At 43.1% G+C, this 21,515-nt stretch overlaps 1 protein-coding gene across 6 annotated transcripts in view; it reads right to left on the minus strand.

Moving 5' to 3' along the window:
• The window catches only part of Mcc (MCC regulator of WNT signaling pathway), a 437,017-nt gene that overhangs the window by 295,032 nt on the left and 120,470 nt on the right, over positions 1 to 21,515 (minus strand). For 4 of the 6 annotated variants that reach the window (XM_074058872.1, XM_074058874.1, XM_074058871.1 and 1 more), the window contains 2 exons: positions 11,747 to 11,958; positions 7,892 to 8,020 (listed from right to left, as the gene is read on the minus strand). The exons of 1 other annotated variant lie outside the window; for it this stretch is intronic. In XM_074058872.1, the coding sequence (XP_073914973.1) occupies positions 7,892 to 8,020; positions 11,747 to 11,958 (341 nt within the window). The remainder of the gene's footprint in view (positions 1 to 7,891; positions 8,021 to 11,746; positions 11,959 to 21,515) is intronic. One more of the 6 variants, XM_074058873.1, reaches the window with a different exon arrangement.

A 21,515-nucleotide genomic window follows, 5' to 3' on the forward strand; every position in this document is an offset into this window, starting at 1 on the left:
CTCCCATGCCCTTCTCCACTCATTCATTATTGGGTGGGAATCTCCTGGGTCTGCCCTTCCTGCATCTGAAAAAGAAAAGCTCACTCTTTCTGCTGGCAGAGTCCACCTGAGCCCCACCATGCTCCCTTTGTATTTCCTTTTCCTTAACTTTTAATAAGTCCCATTTACTCCCACATGTTCTGCTTGGATTCTTCCATGCCAGAACGCAAGAACCAAGGTCTTTTGGAAACCCTCTGGTGGGCTGAATCCACAGAACTGTACCTAAGAGTCAACACAGTGAACACACACACACATGCACACACGTGCACGCATGCACACACATGTGCACGCATGCACACAGATTGTAGATTTCACAAATTCAAAAAGCAAAATCATTGTGTATATAACTTTTATCAACCCAGAGACCCACATAATCCATCCAGGTTCAGAGGGTTATTTCTTTCAAAGAAACAGTCCAACAAACAAATATACTTAAAATTAAATCAAAATCCTTAATTTAGGTTCTTCATAGTCTGTCTTTGATATAAATAATCCACTGCCATCTTTCTCAATGTCTCTTTGCTTTCCCCTGATAACCATTAGGCTATTTTTCTGCACTGCAACTTCTCTCTCCCGAACTCTCTGCAAACACACAGCCCAATGGTTTTACTGTCCATTTCTACCCTACCTCTCATTTCCTTAGTATATAGATCCCTTGCCTCTCTTCCAGTAAGTAGAATTCCCTCCTACTTAGGAGAGGGCAGGAAAGGTAAAACCAAGGGATCTGAAACCTGAGCCCCTTCACTGATGATGGAGAAAGGGACAGCTCTGCACTCAGGTAAGCACAGGTGAATATAAGCACTCCAAAGTTCACAGTGCCTTTCTTCTCCCCCAGACTTAACTCATGGTTCTCAGATACCAAGATACAAAGTTAGATGCATACATTAGGAATGTATATATCCTATCTCTCTTCTGCCCTTTCTTTAAAAAAAAAGTCACTAAGATATTGATAATAACTACTATTGAAGCCCCATCAAGATAAGTAATTGGAAGAAGGATAGAGAAGAAAGGACAAGGAATGACAGACAGGGTGTTGACAAGCAGCTGGTCTGTTTTATACAACACTTCAGACGCAAGTGGCATTTGGATTGTATGGAAGAGATTCCGCTTACACAAAGGAAAAGCAGAGAAGTTCAAGGAAAGTGGTAAATTGTCAGGTGTCTGGATATGGGACCACTGCCCTCTAGTGTGTACTTTAAAATTCTTTAAAATTCCTGTATCAGACCTCATTACCCACCTCCCCCCAGCCCAAAGTAGGAGAAAACAGAATAAAACATGAGCCTCTGTCAAACTGTTCAACAGAATTTTTAAAACACTAACGTAATTTACTAGAAGAGTGATAACTGATGGCATCACACCACCTCACAATCTGTTGGTGTCAATTTTCTTATTGGGCCCTAAAAATGGATTCCTTGTTTCAGAATGCTAAAAGGGCAAAAAATATTATAGTATTTCACAACTGATTCAGCACAGGCACTATTGGCCAATAAGAAGCGGTGCCTCAGAGATGTCAACAGGCAGCACACTGCCTCTCCCTTTGCAGGGCACCATCAACCCCTTAGATGCTGAATCATGGCAAGGTTGTGGGTTCCTGGGAGAAGATCCAGGTAGTCAAGAGTGTAGGGACCCTGGTATGGAATTTATCAATGTTTTAACAACTGGCCATCTGTGCCAGGGTCTTTTGACTGATCAGTACTGCAAAGGGATTTGAGGACATAAGAATGCAACACTCAGTACCACCCTGCACAACAGAAAAGGGACAGAATCCAATAGCGAAGACCCTAAGGAGGGCACAGGGCTCCCACACTTCCTCACTGGAGCTGTTTCTTCTCTTGTCGATGACCAGGGGCTTCCCCAGGCCAGGGAAGGGGTGCGGTGGTTATCAGCAGTGAGTGTCAGGAAACCTACCCTGAGTCTTAGTTCTCCTATATCTTCCTAAGTGACCATGGGCAGATATTTTGACTTGGGCTCATTGCTTTCAAAGTGGAGGCATTAGACAGAGATTTTTCAAGGGCCCTTTCATCTATAAACAGAAATTATCTTTTTTCATGATCTGGTATTTCTACCAGATTATCTACAAGATTATCCAGTATTATTTTTAATGATAACATTACCACTCGAGACAACACATGACCCATACAAATTAATTGATAAGTATCTTGAAATCTTTCTTTGACAATCCTGGGGTTTAAATTTAGGGCCTTGCACTTGATAGGCAGGTGCTAGACCACTTGAGCCACACTTCCAGTCCCCTGAAATCTTGAGAGATCTCTTTTTGTCAGAAACTTTTTAGTTTCTGTTTCTTAATGTTATTCCAAACTTGTCCACCTGAAGAAACTTTCAAGATCTGTTTCTGATAAGATAGGAAAATATCAATAACAACCATTATCATCTATTGAACACCTACTTTCACAAGAAATTATATTAAGCACTTTTCTTTTGGTGGGGCTGGGGTTTGAACTCAGGATTTCATGCTTGTAAAGCAGGCCCTCTACTGCCTGAGCCACTCCTCCAGTTCATTTTCCTCTGGTTATTTTGAAGATGGGGTCTTGTGAGCTATTTGCCCTGATCTCAGCCTCATAAGTGGCTAGGATTCCAGGCATGAGCCACTGGTACCCTGCATTATATTAAGCACTTTATATGTAGTATCTCATTTACTCACTGTCACAAGCACAGGAGAAAATTATTATTTCTATTGTATGAGAATGCAGAGGTGAAAAGAGATTGAATGACTTGTCTAAAGTCTGTCCTAAGAGCAGCGTGTAAGTCGCTAAAGTCCACATCCCTACCTACCCTGCAGGAGAACTCCATCCATCCATGCCCAAGTTCCAGTGAGCAGAGAAATGTGAAAAACAAAAATAGCTCACGTCTTCCATGAAGTTAAATTTATTTTTCTTATTTATTTAGAAAATAAAAGAGTAGGTAGTACCTAACTTTAGTGCTAAAAGTCCTTTCCTTGATGAAAATGATGGCAATGTTAGCTTGGAGGTAGGCTGGCTTTGTTTTTTTGGCAACATGAAAAGTTGGCAAGTGTCAGTCTTGTGAAGTGTTATTGGTTCATGAAATTGCCACACCTGAGAGCCCCTGCTTCCCGGTAGTACGGCACTGTGATGACATGCTCTAGTGTTCCTGCCCAAGGTCTCAAGCTTGTGAAGATAGGGTACCTGCCTTTCATGCATCTTGTTGCTGGTCACTTGTTGGTAAAGAGAGCTATGTTCTCTCTTCTCAGTCTGACACCAGAGGGAAAGAAGGGGCTTTCCTTGTCAGTCCATCCATTTGTGACAAAGGAAACTGAAGCTGGTCAATAGCAGAGGGAAGCAGTCTGAGCAAGCTCAGACTTTGCTAAACAAGGACAAAGAACCTCTTCAAACAAACCAGGACCTTAAGCTACAGGCTGTCCTGTGGATTTTATACTGATGATAGCAACAATCCTGGAGGTGCATCTGCATGTTCACAACTGAATTGGCAAAGACCTTTGTCAAAAGTAAAGTTCTTCCCAAAAAGTATTGTAATTTCAACAGGATGTTAGAACTTAATCTCAAATTTATGCCTGAATTGTATTTTAGAGATTAAAGAGTGCTTGGGAAGATTTTACTAACACAATCTTCATGAAGAATTGGAATATACCATAATAAATCATCTCTGTATAGTTTTGGAAACCCCTCAAAAAGGAAATATCCAAAGAAATATTCAAAGAAATAATTTTTCCTTTCTTATGCACCTTCCGTCCTTCATTCCTTCCTTATTTCTTTCTCTTTCCTGCAACTGCTGTATGCTTCAGTGCCATGTACTTTACAAAAGTGTGGGTTAAAATGATAGTATTGTATTTGCATCCATATTTTTCTTTACACTGACAAAGATTTAACCAGGGTGACTTGTTGGTAAATTAGCAGAGTTTGACACTACCAGTTCCAAGTTTCCTTAGAGATGTAATGAATGTCATTGGAGATAAGGATTTTACAGGTCTCCGTATTTCATTCTATTCCCTTAGGGAAGTACCAGCCTCAGGACCCAAGAGACAAAGTGACAGGGCTCTGTGAAGTGACTCTTCTCATAGAAGGCAAGTGAGGGTGGTAGGGTGGAGGAAGAAAGAGGTAGAAGACAAGGAAAATGAGAACCGAAGTCCTGAGAAACAAGAAAGGGAAAGAAAGGAAGTGAGTTACCCTGAAAACAATGGGTGCTTCCTTTGTCAACTTCTACCTAGCTCTCTTTTTTACTTGTTTTGGCAGTACTGGGGTTTGGACTCAGGGTTTCACACTTGCTTGGGAGGCACTCTACCACTTGAGCCATTCCATGAGCCCTTTTTTGTGTTGGGCATTTTCCAAAATAGGGTCTCACAAACTATATGCCCAGGGTTGGCTTTGAACCACAAGCCTCCTGATCTCTACCTCCCAAGTAGCTAGGATTACATGCATGAGCCACTGGTGCCCGGCAAGTTCTCTCTTTTCAATAGTAGTAAACAAACAGACAAACAAACAAAGAAAAAAGGGAGACTAGAGCATCAAAGTATAACGTTCAAAAAATGGAAAAGTAAGATCTTCACGTAAATCTAGAACCAATTTTTTTTTCTCAGATTTATGTAGTTTATGGAGGAACCCAGCTAGATGACAAAGGTGGTTCATAGAAGGATAGAAGCCCCGGGTGAATACACATTCAGTGGGGAAAGGAGTGCAGTGCTGGAATAAGAGGCAAAGTCAGCTACAAAATGTGGCTACATCACCAGAACAGAGAGAATAGAACATGTGGGCTTATCTTGCCTGCTGGCCAGGAGTAGTTCATGTTTCTACCACACAAAAATTATCGATAACACATCAATCTTCTGAAAATTTATGATAGAGTTAGGGGCCCATTAATAGTAAATAGTAAAAGCCAAGCAAAGCCACTCTAAGGTGTCAGATTACTGGGGATGGAGAAGGTATATGACTTAGAAAGAGCACTCTGTATTCATTTGGCTTTATGTTTTGATAGCTCTTCTTAACCATTTTTAAAACCCTTGATTCTAAAACATCAAGGTAGCAGATCTAGACCAGAGAGAATGGTAAGGATGATGGTAACTGAAAAGTGTACAAAGTACATCAAGACCTCAGGATCCTACAATTGGAGTGAAGAAAGGGGAACAAACCAAAAGCTAATGGAAAACACAAAGAGCTGATCAAGAGGTTAAACCAAAAAGAAGATGCTTATTTGTCTCACCATTGCTACCCCAATTCCTATTCTCTTCACAGGCATTTTAAGGATGTTTCTGTATTGGCTGAGATGTGTGGATCTGAAGTGCTCTCCAAAATGATGCAACTATGAACACTGTATCAAATAGAGTTGAGTAAGCAATTAGCTACATCAATCACATGACCACATACCAGGTTGGCATGATAATAAACAGTTCTAATTTAACTTTTCAATTTCCAGATGTTACTACCATTCTCAAGAACAAAAGCTGCTTGCAGTTTCTGACTGTTGGGTTCACAGAGTAGTAAAACTTGCTGCTTTTGTTGTTTTAGTTTGGTTAACTTATTTGCTGTGGATAGAACTCAGGACCTCACACACTGCTAGGCAAGTGCAATGTTGATTTTTAAATTCACATGATTGTATTTGCACAACTCATGGCTGTTTTTTTTTTTTTTTCCTGCTTTGATGCTGGGTGCTGCTGGCTTGTGCCTGTAATTCTAGCTACTCAGGAGGCAGAGATCAGGAGGATCACGATTCAAAGCCAGACAAGGCAAATAGTTCGTGAGACCCTATCTCAAAAAAGCTCATCACAAAAACAGGACTGGTGGTGTGGTTCGAGGTGTAGGCCCTGAGTTCAAACCCTAATACCACAAAATAATTAAATAAATTACACAAAACAACAACAAAAACACGAGGCATAAAATTAGATCTTAAAATGGGCAAAGATGCCAGGCATGGTGGCTCACATATGTAAGATGGAGATCAGAAGGATCATAGTACAAGGCCAGTCCAAGCCAAAAAAAAAAAGCAAGCCCTCATCTCAACAAACAAGCCAGTGTGGTGGTGCACATCTATGATTCCATCTATGCAGGAGGCGGAGGTAGGAGGATCATGGTCTGAGGCTGGCCCTGGGCAAAAACCACAGGAACCTATCCAAAAATTAACCTAAAGCAAAAAGGCTGGGGGTGTGGCTCAAATGGTACAGCACCTGCCTTTCAAGCACAATACCCTGAATTCAATACCACACACACACACACACACACACACAAAGAGCAGAGTTGAAATCGAACTGTCTGAAGGAATAGAAGACCCCCTCAGCAGCAAAATCAGACATCCTCTCTTCCTCTGCATGGAAATGAGACCTACTATGCCGTCTGTGCTCCCAAATGTCATTATTTGAAATGTTAGGGGAACAGTAGGCAGTGCACTTCCCCTCAGATAGCCTGGGGAAATGGCTAATAGCACAAAGCACAGTGTCTTTGCCCTAGATGCCCAAGTACTACTAAAAAAATCAGTCTCAATCATTTGGAAGTGACAATTCAAGCTGAATTGCCCTTTTTCTCAACAAATCCAGTATTTTATCTGTACTGTCTCACTGCCCTGAAAATCTGAAGGGTGATATGCAGGCCCTCTACTGAGGCAGTTCTTCTGGTCCTCGGATGCTGACCAGTGTTTAGAAGAGGGGACTCACAGAGCAGGGAGCCTTGCCCTGACCACCATGGACACACCCTCCAGACCAAAGGTCTTAATGAGCCAGCCCCAAACTTGGCAACTACTTCATGAAGTTGATCACAGCATTTTAAAATTACAGAAGGAAAAATGAAAACTTCCTTATATTAAGCACTTCAGGGATACATAAAAGAAGTTGGCGAAGACCATTTCAGTGAGGGAAGATGGGGACACAAATGATATCTTACTTTCACAAACTTTTCATATTGATTCAGATACTTTGTATCATGTGAATGATGACTTTTAAAGTATAATTTAACTAACATAAATTAATGCTTTTATTAATAAAAACAATAAAGCTCATAACACTTTAAACAACAAATAATATGTCTAGAAGAATCTATCAAGCAATTATTATCTCGTTTAAGAATTTATCCATGCTGGATGTAGACAATACAACTTCAGCTGTGTTTTGTTTCAGGGTGTTCGCACACACATCACTATCAGAATCCATGCATTCTGATTTGTATTCACCTGCCTCCCTGGTGGCACAAGTCTTTGGAGAGAAAATGCCTGTGGGAACAGGTAGAACACTGCTCCTGTGCAGCTCTCTTATCCCTCCTACAGGCCCACTGTGCTCCCCTGGGAGCCAATGAAGACAGTGCTGCTGCACTGTGGTGGCTGGCCAGGAACCAGGTCAATTCAGATAAATCAAGGTAGCCTGGCTACTCTCTCCTGGATCCTTCTCTGTGGCCATGGGAGACAGACATTCTGGATGAAATCCAGAATGCAGGAAAATTCATCCTTGTTACCCCCAGAGGGTTGGTGCAGGGCACTGTCTTAGTCTGTTTTGTGCTGCTGTGGCAGAAACCCTGAGACTGGGTAATTATAATTTACAATCAACAGAATGTATTAATCCACAGTTATAGAGGCTGGTATGTGCAGTATGAGAGTACCAGCATTTGGTTACGATATTCTTGCTGTCTCACCACATGGCAGAAGACTGGCAGGGCAAAGAGAGGGCGGAAGATGGGGAAGGACAAAAACCACCCTTTTATAAAGGCACCAATCCTACTGTAAAGGTAGAGCCCTTACAGAGACTGATCACCTCTTAAAGGTCCCTCTTTTAATTCTGCTACATCAGCAATTAAATTTCAACATGAGATTGGGATGGAACAAACACTCAAACCACAGCAGGTGCCAAGCACAGTGGTCATTCACATGCATCATTGCTAACCTGCTTAAGGACTTGGGGCACCAGGCTTGGAGCAACTCCAGCTCCCACAGAATTTCCTCCTTCTGCCTCTCCAAGTCCTGGACCAGTTGTGTGTGCAGCTTCAGATCCTCCTGTAGGCCACCCGCAGCACTGAGGTCAGTCATGGGGAGAGACACAAAAGACAAAGTGGTCTCCGATTTGACCTTGCTCCCCTGGACACTCAGCTTTTTTCCTTAACTGCTCATTCGATGAACATAGAGTAGCCTCAGGCTCAACACCAGAGGCAGAATCACTGACCTGCATAGCCTTCATCACCAGCTCCTCCATGCTTGTGTAAAGTCTGCTCCGGATGATAAATCCCTTACTCTAAACCACACATGGCCATTCTGCTTCTGAGATAAAATCATGGCTGCCACAAGCATCTTGTACAATATCTTCTAGCTTTTGTCTTTCAAATAGCATGTTGAACCTCAAAGTCTAGATGTCCACTGTCTTAAGTAGGAGAAGACAGATGTTTGGTGGTAGGATCAAGGGAACGCATGTTTGTACAGGTAAAGGCTTGTATAGAAAACACCCAGAAGCTTCCAATACTAACTATGTCTGGGCCAGTTACCAGTTTGTCGCCTCTGGTCTCCAATCCACCTTTCTTTGTCCTGTTTTGTGGTGTGGAGAAGATTCTGTAACACTTCTCCTTGTCGATAGAGGGCACTGGAGGCACAGGAGGAAGTAGGGAGTTCCCTCTAGGCTACTATGCTTCTGAGGTGAGTGCAGGCCAGCAATGCAGGACATCCAGGGCACAAACTCCCAACAAGTCTTAGTGGTACCTTAGGGGTGGGGGCCTGGTGGGGGTTCTGTCACCATTTCAGCAGGCCTCCCAGTGATATCCTCTGGCACTTCTGGGGACACCTTCTTCGTGATGCTCACTTAGTCTTGCAGGGGCTGATGTTCTAAGGATTGGTTTCCTGCTTGCCAGCCCTAGTCTGAAGCATTGCAGGGAACTTTGCCACCATCCAGTGGGTACAGCCATTTCTTCTTTCAGAGTCTGAATCAGCCAGGGTGAGAGGTGCCCTTCTTCCAAGTTCATTCCTTCCTCAGGTTCTCCTTCTCAGCCTTAGGGGTAGGGCTGCCTTTATACTGCTACTCCTGTATAGTGTCCTTCCCTTCCCTTCCCTTCCCTTCCCCTTCCCTTCCCTTCTCTTTTCCTTCCCCCACCCCTTCCCTTCTCTTTCCCTTCCCTTCCCTTTCCCTTTCCCTTGCCTTTTCAATAGGGTCTTGCTCTATAACACAGACTGGCCTGGTCCTGAAAGCTAGGATTATAGGCATGTAACTCTGTGCCTGGCTTCATTAGTTTCTTTACTCCTTAGTAGGTAATCCTTTGGGACTAGTTAATTCTTTATATTGACTTTTTCCTGTGTGAATTTCCCTGTGTGAATTACTGTGTCCTTTTCTGTCTCCTAACTGGATACTTGATGAATGCCTTTCACCCTTGTTTGTATGTTTGTTTGTTTAAACAGAACTTTATTAGTTCAGGACTTTGAGAAGGAACATAAATTACTTTTGATGTGATTTTATAAATAAACAGATTGCCTAATGTGCAGTTTAGAGAGGCTATTTACTTTGTTTGACTACATATGAGGGATGTTTTTCAAACTGAGCCCCATGGACCCTGGTGAGCAGACCTTGAATTAATTAGGACAGTGAAGTCAACCACCCCAAACACAATGGCTGACACCAGGGCCACTTAGTATTTCTCACATGTCTGACAGGAAGACTCCAAAATCACCTCAAGTGGAGAAGACACAGGAAGGGGTGAGGCGTTAGGGTCCACCACAGGCCCCAAGGACATCATTAAGAGTCTGCAAGTTCACGTAGTGGTTTCAATTGTTTCATTTGCTAGTCAACGAGAAAACACTGCTGTCACAGGACATTAGTGCCTGCATTTCACTCATGGTGTGATTCTTACCACTTAAGGATGGCTTTAAGTGAGCATGTGTAGATTTGTTTATTTATTTGTTCATTTGTGGTGCCAACTATTTACCTATTTTTTTGTGTGTGTGGTGGTGGTGGTGATGGTACTAGGGTTTGAACTGAGGGCCTTATGCTTATTAGGCAGGTGCTACCACTTGAGCCACTCCACCAGCCCAGATGTTTATAAGGTTAAAGTTTTTTTGCTGTTTTTTTTTTTTTTTTTTTTTTTTTGTGGTACTGAGGCTTGAACTCTGGGCTACATCTTGAGCCACTCCACCAGCCCATTTTTTTTGTGATGGATTTTTTTGAGATAGGGTCTCGCAAACTACTTGCCCAGGCTGGCTTCGAGCTGTGATTGTCCTAATCTCTGCCTCCTGAGTAGCTAGGATTACAGGCATGTGCCACTGGCACCTGGTGCTTTCAATAAACTTTTTTATTTAATAATAGTTTTACATGTGCAGAAAAGTTGCAAGGATAGGACAGAGTGTTCTCATATACCCCCCACAACCATTTCCCCTATTTATTAACATATTATCATGCTATATTGTCACAATTAATGAACCAATGTTTTTCAAACATTGTTTATTAAGTAAAGTCCACACTATCTTTGGGCCTCCTTGAGAGTTTATTTGGAGGTTATCGTCCTCTTGGACAGAGCACACAGCTTCGGGAGGTAGGGGAGTGAGAGCTAAGGAAGGAAGGGGACACCTGCCTAGCCAGCCAGATCAGCCAAATGGGGTGACAGATGTCATAGCCAGATTTCCCTCACATCCTTCGGGCCTCCTTAGTTTGTTGCCTACTGTCCTTTTTCTGGTCCAGTAACCTTTTGGGGACATTACATAGATCATATCTTCTCAGGCTGCTCTTAGCTACACACTTCCCCTTCTAAGACTTTTCTGGGTTTTGATCCTTACCAGTTTTGAGGAGTGCTGGGTAGGCATTTTTTAGATTATCATTTAATTGTGATTTGTGTGATTACTGTGCTTTAACTATTGCTGGTGGAGGACTATTCTTTCAAACACATCACCAAAAACATCTAAGTTAGAAAATACATCTTAACATTTGTTGATAAACCTCTAGTCTACATCAAACTGTCAGTGCATAAAAGTCAAGGTTGAAGAGGTGCTATCCACCACTCAAACTCCAATATCAAAAAGTTAGCTAGGTTTTTTTACCTGCCCATAGTGACTGGACAGCAATCTCAATTTGTAAACTGCATGTCACTCCAGGTGACATGGCCCAGGCCATCAACTATATGCCCCCAGTCCCTAGTTGTGACTTAAGAGGAAGACAATGGCTCTTCACGCAAAGGTTGCCATGGGAATGACACATCTCAAGACACAAGGGAAGGCTAAGAGGCTGGGGACAGAGGTCAGAGGCACAGCTGGTGTGGGGCTGTGGGTTCAAGTTCAGTCCTCAGCACACCCAGACACAGACACACTAAACTTAGCCTAGTGAAATTCTAAGCTTGTCCCATAGTTTTCAACAGAAACTACCGAAACTATTTTATTTTCCTCTTTGTTTTTCAAAGGAGTGAAGCCCAACTTAAGAAGCAGAAAGCAGCAGATATGATTCATTTGTGAGGTCTGGTACCATAGAAGGATTCTTTTCATGGAAAAAGCTGTTGCAGATATTCTAGTACCTAAACCTGTACAAGTTATGGGCTTAATCGAAAACAGCTTTTAGGGGTCTGCCCAGGTGTTCAAGATGTGAGCAAAGTCCCTAAGTTCTTAAGTGCCAGCAACACTGGGGCACTGAAAATTGTTAGCAGTGCTGGAAATGGCACAATATTCAGCTCAGTAAAAAAAGACAATACTCAATATGTCCCCTGGAACTCAAAAGTGAAAATATTTGTGTTGGAACACAGACAGGCCTGAAGATGTGTTCTATGAACCAAAGCGTACTCACCGTGTTGGCCAGCTCTAGATAATTTCCTCCTACAGAGTTGCCCAAGTGCGGGGACTGTGTGAGCAGCTTGTGGAGGGCAGCCTGCTGATGCACAGAGCTTCCGCCATGCTCCAGCAGCTTCCGAAGGGCCGGCTGACTCTGCAAATCCGGGCTCTGGAGGTCCCTGGCAGCAGAGTCGTATTCCCAGCTGTCCCTGGCTGCTGAGAAGGCTCCTAGGTCCAGGAGACGCGGGGAAAATAAAAAGACGTTTCCTTCATTAGCCTGTGGGTGGCTAGTAGGCAATGATTTGGAACCTCCTAATTCTTCCATGTGCCAGCTTCTCAGAGTACATATGGCACCCAGGCTTCCTGCTAAGCACTTTCCCTTTCAAACTGACACATGGGGGCTGGAGATAAAAGTAGTTCGAGCAAAGCATTCTGAAATTACTCTGAATCTGTGCCTCTGAAATCGATTGCTTAACAGAAAAGCACTGGAGAGCAGAGGAAAAGGAATCCAGACCAGCGCCACATCTGCCTGTCATTCACCCATGGTTACCAAGTGAACCGTGGTACTGGTAGTGTGGAAGAAGCAGTAACAGGACAGAAGGTGAAGACTTAGCCCTTGTCTGATGACATGCTCTTACTGGAGGGAGGCTAGGAGAGGAAGACTGGGTAGGTGTAGACATGCTGCCCAGTTCTGGGCAACAGAATGTGAACAGAAGTGGACAGCATCACTTCTGGGCCTTGCTCAAAGGTCTCTTTCCTTTTGGCCTGGCTCAGGTGGGAATGGCATCATTGGAAGCTGTGTGGCACAGAGGGAGGTATCACAAGCTGGGAGATGCCTGGGGCCCTGAGTCACCTCCTGAGAGATCCTAAGTACACTGTTTTCACTTTATGTGATTAGCAAAAAAACTTCTACTGTGTTTGATTTACCATATAGTTTTGGTTTATTGGTTCAAGTAACTGTAACTGTCACAGCAGATTGGAACCTGCTGGTACTAATACTCGTAATACAGTGGGAAGCTATGCTGAAAAGTGACCTAGAGGAGAATATCTAACCTAGCCCACCTGGAGACAGGTGGGGAATGTTCCTGGAGGAGAAAGCTGGGTGTTTCATCTGTCTCCTTGACTGGAAAAATTAGGTTTCGGGGTTGGGGGTGGTGGTGGGGGAAGCCTGCCTCCTGTCAACACTTTTGCATAAAAGGATCTTGGCCCAGGGGGAGGCGGGGATCTGGTGGGTGTAGCCTGAGTCCAATGCCTCTGTCTTGGCTGCAAGGGAGGCTGGGAAATTTTGTTCTCTGTCTTCTACTTTGAGGAGGTGAGATCTGTTAGGTGGGTCATTTCCTAAACAGAGGAAGGTGTTCAAAAGGTCTGGCAGGAGGACAACATGACAAAGGTCTACAAAGGCACAGCCTGGCTACTGCATATTCACAGTGAGCCCAGTAAACTGCCCCTGCCTGTGGGGTTTTGTTCTGCTGGGTCTTTAATATGTGACTTTTAATGACAAAAAAAGGGATTTGAAATGATTAGATGTGTACCATGAAATGAGAGCGTAAACAGATTGCAGATTGTGTGCAGTGGTTCTGATATGAATGCCCAATCTCGCTGTGTCAGTTACTGGTGAGTTTCATCAAGGTGACTAGGGAAACTGTCCTCAGATGAAGTCCTGCTGATCTTCAGTCAGGCTGACCCAAAACTTTTTGTACGGTGCTGCACAGCTGGGATGTATCAGCTGCTTTCAGTAAAGGCAAACAATTCTGTCACTATATTGGTCTAAAGTTTATTTTAATGTAAAGTTTATGAATTTTTTCTTTTCTTTTTTTGGCAGTACTGGGGGTTGAACTCAGGGCCTTGCACTTGCCAGGCAGGTGCTGTAACACTTGAGCCATGCCCCTAGTTCTTTGTGCTTTACTTATTTTTCCAATAGGTTCTCACTGTTCATACCCAGGCTGGTGTGGACCACAATCCTCTTACTGATGTGTTCTGTGCAGCTGGGATGACAGGCATGCGCCACCATGCCCAGCTATGTCTATGGGTGTTTGCAAGGGAGGCTCTGCTTCCCTTCAACACAGACTGTCCCCTGCGCTTCTGAATGCTCTGTTATCACCCAGTTGCCTCAGGTTCATTGTCATGGCTCCAGCAACGTGTGGCAAGAAGAGCACTTTTCAGAGCTGAAAAGTGAACCCCACTGGGATGAATCAAAGTGGCCTTCCATCTCATCTGTGAGACAAAGATATGGTGTTGGCCCTTGCCTCTTACATTCACACACTATCCCCAGCACTGTACAAAGTGCCTGCGATATATGGGGCATTTAATAAACACTTACTGAATGGACTGCTGAATTATGCATGGTTTCACTCTTAAACTGGAATAGCAATGTGGAAATTACTTTAAAAAATCAAAATAGATTACACAGTCTTTCTTTACATGAACCAGGAACTCCATTTTTTTCCTTCCTTCCTTCCTTCCTTTTCCCTCCTTCCCTTCCTTCCTCCCTCCTCTCTTTCCTTCCTTTCTCCCTCTCTCCCTTCCTTCCTTTTGGTAACTAGTGTTTGAACTCAGGGCTTACACTTAGTAGGTAGGCGTGCTACTACTTGAGCCAGGCCTCCAGCCCAGAAGCCCTATTGTCAAATAAAATATAATAGTTCTGGGATAAGACAGTCACAGGAAGCATTTATTATGCCATGTTAACACACCCAAACCCAGTTTCTGGCAGAAACATATAATCAGGTTAGCTAAGCTGCACATGAGCGAGCAAGGTCAAGTCATTATCACTGTTTTTTGCTAAAATAATGCTGAGGAACTAAGATCTTTTACTAAGGAGTAAATTAATCATAATGCATCCATATGAAAAAAGAAAGTACTTTTTTTTTTTTTTTTGCAGTGTTAGGGATCGAACCAAGGGCCTTGCACATGCTGGGTAAGCTCTCTACCACTGAGATACATCCCCAGCAAGGAAGCACATTTTAAAAATACAGTAGATCTTTCCCATTACCCTCTTTAAATCTAGCTTCACGTCAGATTTTTCTGGATAAAAACCAACATTCCTGAGACATTTAATTGGGATGGTCCCATTGAAAAACTTCAAAAATGTAGGTCTGGCAACCATCTTCCTTTTGTCCTTTGAAGCATGATGACACCTGAGGGTTTGAGGCCTCTGCTGCCTCTGTTCAGCACCTTAGGAACTCCTGCTGGAACGTGTACTTTGGGGAAAGAAAAGGCTGAAGACCCACCACCCTCCCTTTTCTTCCCACCCTCTCTTCATTTCTTCCTTCATCCTACCCTTCCTGCTTGCCTGCCCCCAAAAGATTCCAAGAACTCACTAAGTGACAGATACTATAAACTAGCAATGTTAATTCAAAGCTAAGACAAAAATCTTGACTTTGAAGAGCTTACCTCTGGTGAAGGGGTAGCATTGGTTTTTACTTTTCTGAAGCATTCAAAATATTTCCTATTTTTTCCCTGCAACAGTGTTAGAGGAGAGGGCTAGTGAACTCACTCTTTTTAAATCTCACTTTTTTGAGAGGTAGAGAATAGTTGGATTGTGGTTTGAGGCAAGCTCTGGGAAAGAGTTAGTGAGCTGCCAACTCAACAAACACGCCAGGTATTGTGGTTCATACCTGTTATCCAGATAATGCGGGAAGGTAGGAGGATTGCAGTTTGAGGCCAGCCCCAGGCAAAAAGCATGAGATCCTTCCTATCTAAACAATAACTAAAAGCAAAAAGGACTGGTGGAGTGGCTCAAGTGGTAAAGCACCTGTCTAGCAAGTGCAAGGCCCTGAGTTCAAACTCCAGTACTGCAAATAAATAAAAATAAAATAAATACATCTTATTTCCATTAAATCTGGGGACAGGTAAGGAAGAGGCTCCCTTACTCTCTCTAGAATTTGTATTTGTGAATTAACAAGAATGTTCTTTCCCTGACATTCAAGTAATTCTTCACCAAAAGAAACTTAGTAAATACATCAGGCTGCAATCCCCCAAGTTCTGCTTCGTATTTGTCTTTTAGGAGAGCTGTAAGTGATAGAAATGTCAAGAGCATGACTCTAGTCTGACTTGGGTTGTGCATGACATCACACATCAGGCCAGTGGTGGCACGGACTCTGTGACTCTCTCATATAGAACCCTGTCCACCCGGGGAGGTGGCTGTGCCTGATCTTCCTTACCCTGGACTCTGCTATGGTTTGGTCTTCAATGTCCCCCAATGGCTCCTGCTGAGGACCAGTCCCCAGCCACTGGTGCTGTTGGGAGGTGGTAGGACCTTCAGGAAGTAGGACTGGTAGAAAGAAGTGAGGTCACTGGGGGTGTGCCCTTGAAGGGGGTATTGGAACCCTAGCCCACTGCTCTCTCTTCACTTCCTGACTGCAGTGGGGTGGACAGACCTCCTCAGTCACACACTCTCCTACCACATATTGCTCACCACAGGCCCAAAGCAACAGGGCCAAATACCACGCATTGCAATCTCTGCACATGTGTAAACCCTTCTTCCTTTAGGCTGGTTTACCTCAAGTATTTTGTTACAGTGATGGAAAGCTGACTAACAGACACCATTACAGTCTCACCATCCTCTACTGCCCTCTGCTCACTAGTGAGGTTCTAGCCAGGATGATCTTCTTTCAGATTCTCTGATGTTACAATACTTCCAAGGGTCAGGCCTTTCACATGGTGTTTTTGTGTTCTAATTACTATTGCCCACCTTCCTGCCTGGCTCAGGTCTCAGACGTCCTGAGTTCCTAAACAAATGAGGTCATCATTGCAATGAGAGCTCCGTACACGCTATTCACTCTCATTCCAGAAGGAGGGTCAGGAGTCACCAGCGCAACAGCTTTGACTTAGGCTTTCTTAGTTTAAGTCTCAGCTGTGCCCTTAGCAACCACTGATCACAAACAAGTTAGTAACAAGAGGGACAGCAGTGTTTACCACAAAGGACAGCCATAGAAAATGAAAAGAAATAAAGCTGACGTGGTTTAAACATATCTGAGTACTACCTACTGTGAAGTTCTGCTTTTGTTTGCAGGTGTACAAAAATATATTGCCTAACAGGAGCCAAACAGAAGTGGTCCCACAGACTCCGTAGGCATTTAAACCAATGGAGAACTGAGAAGCTGCTGAAGGCTCACTACATATTCTATCTGGCCTACAGAGTTATCCCTGGGAATCTTAACATTGGTCAGTCTACAAATCTAGGTCATTACAGCTGTTGATATTGGTCACTTAGCAAGATGCATGATGCACGTTAGCCAGGTGTGATATTTTTATTACCATATGAAGAGATCACCACATAGCCACATAGTTCGTTTAGTTTCTAAACGAACTAAAGTGAACAACTGGCGAATTTGTTAGTAATTTTTTTTTCTTTCAGGAATGGTATAGAGAAAACTAAAGAAGGTCACTTTAGAAACTAACTCTTTTGCAAGCCTACCATGGTTATTCTGGAGTTAGTACCAGCAGTTTGTGAGTATAATTCTGTTAGGACAAGCTAGGTTATGCTGCACTAACAAAAAGCCCCTACTCCCTCCTCTGCCTCCAAATTTCAGGCTCATAAGAAAAAGGGTTATTTCCACTGTATCTAAGGGTCATTAGAGACCTTGGCCCATGGAACTCCTTCAGGGCCATTAGTTTCTGTCCAGCAGGAAGAGAATGTTCTGGATGGTGTTATATCGGCAAGTGATTCCTCTACCACAGAAGTAGCTCACATGGCTCACCACTCACTGGCCAGATAGTCAGCTGGTCCAATTCAACCTTCAGGAGACCCTGGTCATTCAGTCTTATATGTGCCAGGAAAGGAGACATCAGAAATCTTTAATGAATACAAGAATAAAAAATAAACACCCATACTCCTAGCTACTTGGGAGGCTGAGATCAGGAGGACTGCAATTCGAGGTCAGCCTTGGCAAATAGTTCACAAGACCCCATCTCCACAATAACCAGAGCAAAATGGACTAAAGGTGTGGGTTAAGCAGTAAAGTACCTACTTTGCAAGCTTGAAGTCCTGGGGGTTTAAACCCCAGTCCCAACAAAAAAAAAAAAAAAAAAAAGAAGTGACAAAGTTTAATAAGGGTTAGATTTTCAGATTCTCTGAAACATTATAATATCTGAAGGTTCCTATTCTTTTTTTTCTTTTTCCTTTTTTGTGGTGCTGGGGATCAAACCTAGTGCCTCACACACACTAGGAAAGTGTTCTATCATTGAGCCATACACTCAGACCCCCTTCTTCTCCCTTTTTAAAAACTCTTTATTGAGCTGGGGCCAGTGGCTCACACCTGTAACCCTAGCTACTGAGGAGGCAGAGATCAGGAAGATCACAATTTGTAGCCAGCCCAGGCAAATAGTCCACGAGACCCTATCTCAAAAAAAAAAAAAAAAAAAAAAAAAGGGCTGGTGGAGTGGCTCAAGGTGAAGGCCCTGAGTTCAAACCCCAGAACCACACACACATACAAAAACCTCTACTGCACTGTGACCAACCATGTGCCATGTATATTATTACTCTTCAACACTGAGAATTAATTGATACACGTGATACTTGGTTTAAAGCAAAAGTCTGTAACAGCACTTTGTTCATTTGTGAAAAATACTTAGACAAAAAGCCAGACATCTTTTTGGTATGAATAATATTTTTATTGGGAAATTCTCTGCATGTGTATGTACATACATATATGATATATTGTACATGCATGTATATACTCCAGCTTTTCATTATTGGCTGACTAAGGAAATACTATATCTGTTAATGTCTATTATGTTGCATGACTACAACAAAATACCTGCTAACTTACAAAAAGAAAGGCTCCTCTAACTCATACTTCGGGAGGTTTAGGGGATGGTGCCTGCATCAGCTCTGTTCTGGTGAGGGTCTGCTTTCAGCCTTATCACATCATGGTGCAAGTTCCAGTGTGGAAGTGTTTACATTGCCAAACAGGAAATCTGAGAGACAAACAGAGATGGGGAGTGGGGGGAAATGGGGTGTGGAGGGGGCGGGCAGGGAATAACAATGGATCCCACAATGCCCTCCAAGGGCAGGTCCCCAATGACCCAAGGACTCCTGCCAGGCTCTGCCTCCGAGGTTCCTAATACCGCCACTCTGTGGATCGTGCCTTCAATCACAATGAACTCTTGAGTAATATTCAAATCATAGCACTATGTTTGTTTTTTTTAAAAAAGAAAAACAAAACAATGCTGGTGGAGTGGCTCAAGCGATAAGAGTGCCCATCTAGGAAGTGGGAAGTTCTGAGTTCAAACCCCAGTATGAAAAAAAAAAGAAAGAAAAAAAATTGTACTAAAAAAATAGTGAAAGTCTAAGAAAAAAAATCATTATCTACATTTTGCCTGTATTTGCCTAAATAAAAGACATGCTGACCAACTTCTTCACCTTAGTTAAAGCTGATTCCATTGATTAAGCTGATCAACGGAAGTGCAGCGGAAATACAAGAGCCTTTCATCAAAGGCCAGAGGAGCCTCAAGGGTTTGAGCATGCTCCTTCCTTTGCCATTAGGTGTATTACACTTTCAAACTTTAATTTAACTTCCCTCCTATCTTGCTATCTCACATCATCTCTTACTGGGCTGACATGACTTGTGTCACAGAGGAGTAATAGATAGGCAGGGGCTACCTGGGCCAGCTCACCTCTCCTTCCCGTCCTTCCCTCCTCTGCCCTCCCCTCTCCTCTCCTTTCCTCTTCCTGTGTGTTCTTAAAAGCGTCCCAGTGAGGCCATAGTCACTGCATTAGTCTGCTCAGCCTCCATAACAAAGTACACGGTCTGAGCGACTAAACTGCAGGCTTAGTTCTCTCACAGTCTGGACACTGGGAAGTTCCAGACATTGGTAGCTCCAGATTGGGTGCCATTGTGCTCTGATGAGGGCTCCTTCCTAGCTTGCAGATGGCTGCCTTCTTGCTATGCCCTCACATGGCCAGGAGAGATGGCAAAAAACAAGCTCTGTGGTGTCTCTTCTTATGAGGGCACTAAGTCTATGATGAGGGCCCCACCCTCATGACCTCATCTAACTCTAATTACCTTCCAAAGGCTCCATCCCCAAATATTATCACACTGTGGGGACAGGGCTTCAACATAAGATTTGTGTGTGTGTGTGTCAGGGTGGGGAGAATGGACAACACGAACATTCAGTCTGTAACAACCAGGCCAGGAGAAGAACTGATTGCATGGCATCTCTGTATGTACTAAAGCCCAATGCACTCCTGGGCCAAGGGGTCTCGTGGAACACAAAATCAAAAGGGGCATCAGGCTGCCACTGCACCTCCTCTGGGGTCTGAGGTTAGAGGTAAGGGGCTCTTAAACAAATGTAATGAGAGGTGTTAGGAGGTAGGAGAACACAAATCTAAGTATATTACTTCTCAGAAAAGTCAGGGCCTAGGATGTAGCTCAGTGGTAGAGTGTGTGCTTAGCATTTGAAGGGCCCTAGGTTCAATCCCAAGTGTATACACACACACACACACACACACACACACACACAAAGAAAAGCACAAAAAGCAAGTGGCAATTTGATGTGTTTATAAAACGCATGTCTGGGAAAACCCTGTTTTCAGAGAGAAGGCTGGAACAGAAAACCTGCCAAACTCTGAGATCCTGGCCCTGCTGGGTACTTGGCAACTACAGGCGGGTACTTTAATCTCATCTTCAAAGTGCCACCCAGGTTGGGCTCCAAGGCCTGCAATTACTGTGCTTAGTCACCTAAGGCATTGTGCCACATTGCCAGTAGGCCTCCTTAGAACAGCTAAAATTCACAGTAACATTAATTTTGATAATTAATGTCTATCCAAAGTCCACCACACTAGGGGCTGGCACTATTTTATGCATTTTACATATATTGTTATTTAGTCTTATCAATAGTCTATGAACAGTTACAATTATTTTTCCCATTGATAGAAGAAGACATTTTCTGTCTTCTTAGTTTTGTAGACATTGCTCAATTGCATAAGATAGTGGTTAAGAATTAGGGTTTTGCAGTCAAACTGCTTGGGTGTGTGACTACATAGGGTTAAATCAAAGTCATAACTTCCTATGTGACTTCAAGCAAGTTATTAACCTATGTCTCAGTCTCCTCATCTTTAAAATGGGGGTAATAACATGTACTTTGCAGATGTGAGAATTAAATAAAATTAAAATACGTAGAACATTTGAGACAATCTCGCCACCTAGTGAGCTGATAACAAACATTAGTAATTATCTGGTCACATTGCAGTTCTACTTATTTGGAATGTGTACAGTTTCTCAGATTCTAAAGGATATGTTATTATTACTAATTCTTAAAAAACAAAACCCTTGGCTAAAATTTCATACAATGTTAAACATTGGCATTATTGTAAAGAAAATAAGAATAACCAATTATGTCAGGGTAAAGGTTACATTTCTCTGAGTATGGGGTATTCCATTAATAAGTCAGTCTTTGGCTATGGGATTTGCTATTCTTTGCTTCCCTATTCTACTTGGACAAGTCTTGGAGGAAGAGGAAAATCGCCTTCCCCAAACCCAAGGCCAGCACTGTGAGGAAGCCTGTACAAAGTAGGGTAGACGTGATGGATCCATGAGATCTGTGCTCTGCCCAGCACAGCTACCCTCTGTTTTCTATTGCCAGTTCCTTCTTTCCATCCTTTATTGGAGCACTGAGGTCTCTCTTCCAGCACAGAGAGTATAGAGATCCTGAGACCTGCAGTGATAGTATCCTGTGATGTTGTCTACGGTCAGTCGCCACTTATCTTTCAGTGGATCATTCAGAAAACCTTTACTCTTTACTACTTTCAGAATATCAGAAGCAGCCAGCTTTCTGAATCCAGA

The sequence above is a fragment of the Castor canadensis genome, chromosome 16, assembly GCF_047511655.1.
Source record: "Castor canadensis chromosome 16, mCasCan1.hap1v2, whole genome shotgun sequence".
Taxonomy (NCBI): domain Eukaryota; kingdom Metazoa; phylum Chordata; class Mammalia; order Rodentia; family Castoridae; genus Castor; species Castor canadensis.